Source organism: Notothenia rossii, assembly GCF_949606895.1.
Source record: "Notothenia rossii genome assembly, chromosome: 8".
Taxonomy (NCBI): domain Eukaryota; kingdom Metazoa; phylum Chordata; class Actinopteri; order Perciformes; family Nototheniidae; genus Notothenia; species Notothenia rossii.
In genome coordinates this window covers 70819017-70827702 of record NC_136906.1, presented here as the reverse complement: position 1 = coordinate 70827702, position 8686 = coordinate 70819017, and the positions used below count along the sequence as shown (strand labels likewise).

At 41.8% G+C, this 8686-nt stretch overlaps 2 protein-coding genes across 2 annotated transcripts; both read right to left on the bottom strand.

Moving 5' to 3' along the window:
- Positions 1-2165: 2165 nt before the first annotated feature.
- On the bottom strand, positions 2166-6334 carry LOC307016266 (uncharacterized protein). The gene is made up of 15 exons (XM_079645305.1): positions 6212-6334; positions 6046-6132; positions 5794-5958; positions 5621-5717; positions 5319-5536; positions 5080-5236; positions 4589-4797; positions 4389-4506; positions 4084-4283; positions 3649-3840; positions 3482-3579; positions 2991-3402; positions 2701-2842; positions 2496-2616; positions 2166-2425 (listed from the first exon to the last, which is right to left on the bottom strand). The coding sequence occupies exons 1-12, from the start codon at positions 6317-6319 to the stop codon at positions 3105-3107; spliced, it is 1947 nt and encodes a 648-aa protein (XP_079501431.1). The 5' UTR covers positions 6320-6334; the 3' UTR covers positions 2166-2425; positions 2496-2616; positions 2701-2842; positions 2991-3104.
- Positions 6335-6355: 21 nt separating this feature from the next.
- LOC307016731 (uncharacterized protein) lies at positions 6356-7473 on the bottom strand. The gene is made up of 4 exons (XM_079646005.1): positions 7285-7473; positions 7137-7207; positions 6958-7053; positions 6356-6888 (listed from the first exon to the last, which is right to left on the bottom strand). Exons 1-4 carry the CDS (start codon positions 7302-7304, stop codon positions 6668-6670), a joined length of 408 nt encoding a protein of 135 aa, XP_079502131.1. The 5' UTR covers positions 7305-7473; the 3' UTR covers positions 6356-6667.
- Between the last annotated feature and the right edge of the window lie 1213 nt (positions 7474-8686).

Genomic DNA, 8686 nt, shown 5'->3' with positions numbered 1-8686 from the left:
GAGCGACGTCCCCGGCCATTCCGCAGAGGACGCACCGAGCCTCAGTCCGTGTGCACGAGGCAGCCACGGACGTTTCCAAAAATCCCCGGCAGTTTGATAAAAACGGCGTTTCTAGCCATTTTCGGTCCAGTCTTTGAAACTTCTGCGAGACTTATGTCAGGGTCACCAGTGTAGTGCAGAGAGAAGGGAGTCGGAGGCGGTGCATCGAAGGTGCAAAGCTGGCTTTGAGCAGCAGAAAAGCACATGTTGCCGGCTTGAAGTCCGGGAAGAGAAGGGAAGAAAACACAGTAGGTACAGTCAACATGTGTACGTGCGGACCAATACCCCCAACCTGTAGTTCCATGAGTGAATTATGATAAACAGTCATCACCACAGGCTTCACATTCCCTATGGAAAATATGACAGTGTTAAAGAAAGTCTCAAACAATACATGTAATGTAATGACAAAGTGAGAGAAACACGATGGATGTTAGCTTTAACCGGGGTCACAGAATTTGACGGATAGCAGAATAAGCTATAACACTATTAGCCTACAGACTGCAGACTTGCTTTACATCGCCAAAAATTGAACAAACAGTACCTGGACTGTAAGCAGGAAGAGATACACTTTGTATACAGTTATTCTGCACATTTGAAGTTCTGGTTTTTAAACTTAGAGTGAGCATTTCCAAGTATTTGAGGGTTGTCTTGCTCCATTGGCTGTGAATGTTAATAAAGACCCTGTGAAGTGTGCACCTGTGCATGATCTGTTATGCTAATACGTATAGTAATGACCAAAATTGTCCATTGGAACCCATATCAAAAGATGTTGGAATAGCAACGAATTTGACGAGTTTTGAATTTGCCGGGGAAATCTGCAGTCGACCTTCGCCTTCGTGGGCGTGGCTTGCGATCTACTGCGTGACTTCACGAGATGGATGCCGCCGCACTGTTTACATTCACCACCGTTCATTTTTTCTCTTTTTCAAAGTCGAATTTCTCAACGTTTTTGAGCTAGTATTTTCCTGGAAAGTGTGTCGGAGTCGACTGGAAGTGATTGCCAATCGAGAAAACCTGACAATAGAGGCGACAGTGAAGAAAGAGGGATGAAAAACACAGGGGAAACGATGCATTGCCGCTGGCTGTAGTAATGTCAAGTCTGCCGAAGTGGCGATGTTTCTGTTCCCAAAAGATGAAGGTGAGCCTGGCTGGTGTCATTGTTTCGTAGATTATTTGATCGATCATGATAAATAAAGGCCACTTGTCGATTCGAGAGAGAGAGAAAGAGAGACTGAGAGAGTTACAGGGTTGTCGTTAGCATCTGGTGCTAGCTCGGAGCTAACGGAGATTAGCTGTTTCAACAATAAGGAGAGGGAGAGTGCTCTCCTGTGGGACAGAGAGATAACGTCAGCTCAGGGAGGTAAACTGTAGCCTAAGTTATCTCAGTGGGTTTGGTCATCTATGTAAACAAATATTTCCATCTATGTAATATTAGTTGTATAAAATAGGTTAAGAAATCCTTCCAATGTTTTTTGATTATTGAAATATATGTTTCATATGAGTGTTGAGAGCTGTATCCATAAATCTCTTAATGTTGCCCTCAAAGTGCACCAAATTGATCACTTTCCTCATCTATCCTGTCCGAAAAGCTGTCCAAATCAATCATTTCTCTCACACTAGTATCACTTTCCAAAGTCTCCGCCATGTTTACAATCGCAACTGGGTACATCTTGTGACGTCACAGCCACTATCGTCTGCAACTTCCGTTAGGCTCAGACGGCAAAATTAATAATTCATTAATTATGAATTATGAAAAATTATTTTAGCCAAGAACAGGCACAATGATATGTAAGGAATGAAACTGCCATTTCATTATGATGCAAAAACATGCACTTCACTGGGTCTTTAAGGTTTGTTGTGTTTCCTAAAGGCGGAAGTGAGGACAGTCAAACATCACATTTTAGTGCGTCTCCAGTAGGCAAGGCTTATCAATGAGGAAATAATAACTTCAGAATGTATTTCATTTAGCGCCCAACACAACTTATCATTTTGTTTATAATACAAGATGTAATTTCTACATATGTTGATGATTCTCTGCATTTTGTTGGAGTTATGAGGGTACTGGTTGACACAAAACCTGCTTTTACAGTTGACCACAGAAGATGCAACACATTGATAAAAGAGACTATGAATAAATGTGGCTTTTATTTTTTGTATTCGTTTATTTTTCAAAATGCGCGAGTCGTTATCGTCATCCATCAATTTAAAAGGCAGTAAATTCATAGATAAAACTGTGTTCCCCTGGTCCTGGAGCCAAACAATGAACAAATATACATAAGGTGCAAACGACACAATGTAAACACTTCAGAAAATATTCAGAGGTTAGACAGAATAATTGCCCCAGAGGAGATCTGCTTTCGGCGTGTTGAGTCGGTGCTTCTTCGCTCTGCAAAACAAGTAAAGATTACCAGCAGCACATCCAGATCGACTACATTTGATCAGACTCGATCACTTACCCCTTTTTACACCTGCAGGTCTTGAGTAGCTCTGACCTGGAGGATGCACACACTGGCCTCTGCAGGAACCATCTGCCTGGCTGCTTGTGTCACAAATCACTGCATCACAGTGGACATAGATCTGTGGACAGACAGGATGATTTATTACACAGGGCTACATGCAGCAGTGGCCAAAAGACTCCTGATTTGGATTTACAAGTCTTACCTGGTCTTTCAGAACCTCATCATCTTTAGTGAAAGTGAACATCTTTACAGAGAAGCGCTTGATGTGGGACGGGACTAAAACTCTGGAGTCACTCACAACGGGATGGAAAACTGTGGCATAGCTGTCATCGCGATTCTCACAGCTAGTGAAGGAATTTGAAAGTTAAATTAAAGCTGCCATTAAATGAAATTAGAATGCTTTTTAGTGAATCATTAAGACAGTGTTTACACAACTCACTTCTGGCCAAAGGTCTCAGTCGAGAACATGTAGTTAGTTTTGCACAACATTACCTGTCCACAATGATGTCCCAGCTTGGCAGAGATGTCCTATCTTCATAAAGGGTTGCCCAACAGTTCTCAGCAATGAGTTCCAAGTGCGGGTCGGTAGAATGCATCAGCTCCACCTCAAAATACAGAGGCTGCCGCAGATATTTCACCACTGGATAATCCTCTGCTTGGTAGAAGAGCTCGTAGGATGGATCTGCAGGAGAAGAGTCCCGTTAGAGAAAGGAGGCCTGGACATTTACAGTGTTTTGTATGCATGAACAAGATGTTGTAAAATTCCACCATGCCTTGGGCTAGTCTCATCTGCACCATCAGCTGCCCGGCGCCGATCTCTGCAGCGGGCTCAAAGGTTCTTGGTTTAGCGCTGAAGGCAACAGCCTGAGTCTTATTGACCACATAGAAGCAGGAAATGGTTTGCCTATTTGGGGAAAAATAAAATATATAAACGCATATATTGAAGGTGTTCATCTCCAATTATACAGAATCAAATATTTTACCTGTAATCAGGATCAACTGGTGATGTGTTGGCTGCTCCTTTGGCGTTGTTGTAAGACAGGCGGATCTCATTTTCATACATCATGTAGTTGTCAAAGAACTATTTAACAAAAACACATTAACATTTGACAAAAAGCCCTTTTGATATTTAAATGTGATTCACACTCACCATTCTGGTGGTTCCACAGGTATCCACACTGAAGGAGAAATATGCAAAGCGATCGTCGCTGAACTGTGGTGTGCAGGACTGGTCCTTTAGCGTCAGCTGACTTGGCTCCAGATTACGAGTAGATTCAACCTTCACAGCCACAGCGGTCATTGTGCCATTGGGGTGGCACTCTGGAGGAAGAAGCAGGCAATGTGTAAAGCAACAAAAATCCATCAATTAAAGCAGCAAATATACTTAGATGTCACATCTTACCAGTTGCTTTTAAGGGGAAGTAGCAAGCCAGATAGAGATCAGCAAGCACCCAGTCGTTTTTACGATCCAACAGAAGCAGGTCAATTCTGGATTTGACTGATTCTGCAGTGAGCAGCTGTGGAAAAGAAAGTAAAGTTGGCCAATGCAGAAGATCTATGGTGGGATGTTTTAGTTTTGACATACCTCGAAAACAGCGTCCTTGGCAGTGTATGGCAGAATGAGGCTGAGGTGTGTGCCGTTCTCATAGAAATTGTAGTCTTCAGCCATCTCAGCCGTCAGCTCTCGAGGTCCAACGATAGCCTTGAAATTAGAGCCGTGACTCCCGAACTTCACGCTGATGTGAAACTGGTTCTGGTCACAGGTGCCAGCCATGATGGGTAGCACTAAAGCAGCAAAACATGCATTATCCATTTGATTGTGTAGCTTTTACTCCAATATGTTTGCTTTTGATAAAGATATTGTCAAAAGCAAATTCAATATGATCTCACCAACATCCTGCAGAGAGGCCTGCAAGTCGACCGGGAGAGCAAACGGAGTTTCTTCAGGCAGGATGATCAACCCAAAGATCAGAGGGAGGAAGTAGGATGTAACCATGCGCTCAGGATTCTGCAACAAATGAAATAAAAGCTCAGCAACACTGAATATATGCTGGTACAAAGTGATATTTTGAATCTATAATGTCACATACATGTTTTAAGACAACATCGGCATCAAAGGGCACTTGAAGAGAGAAGCTCTTGGCTCCATTAGCCAAGCTGTGTTCCTGGACTGTGAAGCCTTTGGCATTGCTCTCCTCAACAGTGAGGACCCCGGAGGAGAAGGTGATGTTCCTCAGCTCAACGTCATGGAGGAAGGTTCCCAAGAGAACGCTGAACACTCGAGTCTCTGGGACAGTGTCTGAGGAACAGAAAGTGGCAGGTTTACAAATTCTAAATCAGCCTCAACATTGATAGAGAAACATTGAGTAGTTGGCTTGAGTGCTATTTAAAAGATCTCTTTGTAAGCAAAAGTGGATTTTGTACTTGGCTTCAAATCCCATCCAAACACACCATTTTGCAAAAACTGAAGACTTTATTTAATGGGTTTAGCAGTCTTTAGGATATATCCGCGCAAGCACGAGTTCAAATGTTAAGCCAATTTAGCTCTTTTTTGTTGCCACATTTTTTTTCATACTCTTACCATTCTGGACTTGGGGAGGTTGAGGCATCAGAGGGGTCATGATGGGGAACAAAACCTTGTATCTGGTATCATCTTGGGTGTCATCTTCCCTCCACAGTACCTCAAGCATGGGCTCCACGAAGTAGGTGATGTGGTACTGGTCATCTGGGGCATGGCTCTGCAATAATTCATGACATTTCAATAAAACATGGAAATGCACTAATGACTCTTGCATTTCTAATCTAGAGATTTCCCCCAACCTTGTAGTAACCATCAGGCGAGCCCACTGGGATCTTGACGACGATGTGGAAGTCTGTGGTGCTCAGTGTGTACCCCCGTGCGACCATCTGAGATCTATCAAGCCTCTGCCCGTCGATGCCCATGTGCATTTCTGAGACTGAAATGCTGCCGTCCAACAGAGGAGTCACACGGCGAGGTACGTGCCAAGAGATCATATCCTCGGTGAAGAGGACGCCACCTGTTAATTACAAAATGGAGCTGTTGAGGTTAACTGTGCAACTATTAAGCTTACTGTGAAGGCAATATGTTGCTCAGGACTCACCTTTGGGACAAGCAGCTGCCAAGTTCACTACATTCAGACCCTGTGGTGCCATGTAGTAGGCGCTCACCCTGAAAACTTCCATGGGGACTCCAGCCACCTAAAGAGAGGAGAGGTTTAATATAATTGACAAGGAGGGAAAGGAAAGAAACACTGTATAGGAGTGTGTTGCTTACATCCTCTGAATAAGTCTCTGCTGTATTGTACGGGCTTCGCATAACCAGACGACTAGAGGTAGTTTTGGCAGCGTAGCCGGCTTGTTCAGCCTCTTGCAGCACCATGGTCACTGGTTCTGGGGTGTAAAACGTCATCTTCCAGATACCTTGTGATGCACCAGAGGCCTACAGGAAAGAACAAATAATAATTAAATCCTCATTGGTGTAGGGAGGAATTAAACTGTAGTATCTGAACAGTTTAATTCAACATACTTCAAGATTGGCGTTGAGCTTGTCATCTTTACCATCCCGAGTCTGACCCTTAGCTTCAGCATCAAGGTTAGCCATGTGGTGCGAAACCTAAAACAGAAAATGGTGGTTTTAGCATTCGTTTCCATACACACAAGACGGTGGAATCATCAATGTAAAGATGACCTACTTCCATGTAGTTCCTGTCACAGAAGATTTCCCTGGAGGCCCAGCGAGTGTAGCTGCAAGTCTGATACACGTCATGACTGACCAGGTCTGATGGATTCTCGCCGTACATCTGGAGTCTCAAGCCAACGTTAAATGTAGCATCATCCTATAAATATATAACAAATTAAGAGAAAATCCCTAATATTCTTTGGTTCCAGCTTTTTTGTCATTGAAAATGTAATATCCTTGCCTTCAGGGACACATTTGAAGTCTAAATGGATATTTGTGTATGTAACAAATGAGTCAAGAAAGTACCTAGCAGATGAATACAGTTTTAAGTGGAGCAGTGTTAACATTTTAGGGATGTACCAAACAAAAAAGGGAAATTTACTTTGTGTCTTTTAAGGGTAAGGGGTTAAAAATTAAATTCAGGGAAACAAAAAATTGGGAGTAACCATGTGCTTGTTGAGCCATTAATTCAGTCACTCGGGACAGAATTAGCACATGTGGCCCCAACTAAATTTGGTAGAAAATGACATTGAATGCTGTTAAACCACTTTAGCTCAAAACAAACCTTGTTGTCCACAAAGCAGCCCATCAGGGAGGTGTAGATTCTGGTATTACCCCACGGGTCAGACTCCATGCTGTATCCACACTGAGCAGCCATGCTAGGTGTCAACAAAATGTGCTTGGTGCCATCTGAGGGGAGAGAATAAGCTTTGTCAGGGATGAACCAATCAGCTCATTATTAGCAGTGTAAGTACTTACTGATAGCCTCCACCTCAAGCTGGTTTCCCACTGCTAAAGCCTTGTCCAACGACAGTCTCATTACATTTGCGGCACAGTCAGACCTTAACCGACTGCCTGTTAAAAGAAAAGGCTTGTGAGGAGAATGTAAACCGACTTAATATGCTGTATAAAATGACTTAATGAGAATTGAAGCTTACTTGACTGTGAATTTAGCTTCACATTAGGCCTGGCTTGACCCAAGATGATAGCTGCTGCCATCCATAACAAGCTTGAACACATAAAACACATCATTTAGAGACAATTAAGTATACACATAGAAAGACATTTACAATAAATTTAACTTACATGTGCCCAAGCCTCAGCATGGTGCAGTTTGTAAGCAGCAAAACCCAAAACTACAAGAATACAGTCAGTATCAGAGCTTGGCAAATGTCCAGCACACCTTCCAACAAAAACACAAGTCTAAAAGGAAGGGGACTGGATGATTAACTGAGACATCAGCAGCTGCTTTATATTCCACTTAACGACAAAGCACAGGTGAGGCTTGTTAAGGATTCTACACACACACACACACACACACACACACACACACACACACACACACACACACACACACACACAGGGTGAGCTGATGTATGCCTAGTTTATTAAGAACATATTGTAAAAACATATGTATGGAAAGGAAAAACACACATTCTTCAGTCGTGTAAAAAAAGTATTTATTGTTCAGCAAAAGTAGATTTGTATTTGATATTATACATATATTACATTTTTATATTTCAAGAAGCAACAAAAATAATCCACAGTTAATAACAAATTAAACTTTTCCTTAAAACCACATGTTCATTTGTTGATTTTTGCCTTTGAGCCTCTTTATTATGACTGTAATCTAACATTTGATTCTTGTTTGTATATATTCTCAAACCTCCTTGCAAGATGATGCACTAACATTTATTACAGACAGTAAAACCCGAGCTCATCGTTTCACCCGGGTCGATTAGTCTGCTCTGTCCAATTATGCAATGATATATGTTCAGGCCATAACAATATGTTCCAACTGGAAGAGTGTTGAGTCAGTGCAGAAGAAGGAATAATCAATGCACTGCTTTAAAAAAACCATATCAAAATGTTGCACCCATCCCTTTGGGATTTCTACTTGGTTTCATAGGTTCGAACTGAATGTTTTTGCAGCAATAATTTTATTTTCATTGTTTCTGTTCCTTGTGTAGGTTATTTTTTATGTGGTTTGTGTTTGCTTTAAGGCTCATCTTCATTCTGATATCTTTAATCAAAGGGTCATGTTCAGATCAAATACAATTCCAATTATTGATACGATAGCTGTACATTATTGGAAATAATTTGACAAAGCTTCAGAGATTGTTTCTTCAAGCCAACAGATTTCAGGATTTATAAAAATGTATATTCTATAGTTTATGGAGTTGTCAGTATCCCCTGTCCATCTTGTGCTGCTGGTCTAGAAGTGTCTGTTTCAGGCTCACTTTGGCATCTTCAAAATCTGGATTCATCTTCAATACTTGTTGGAAGTCACTCTTGGCGTCATCGAAAACACCTGTAAGACATTAAACATGTTCATAGATAAAAATGTCATGATATGTAAAGTACTGCCAAACTAGCTCATTAAGAGTCAGCAGTTTTAAGTTCTGGGCATCATGAGAACAAGTGAGTACACAGCTCCATCTGGTGTTAAAAGAAGAACATACCAACTGACACAAACACACATTAACCC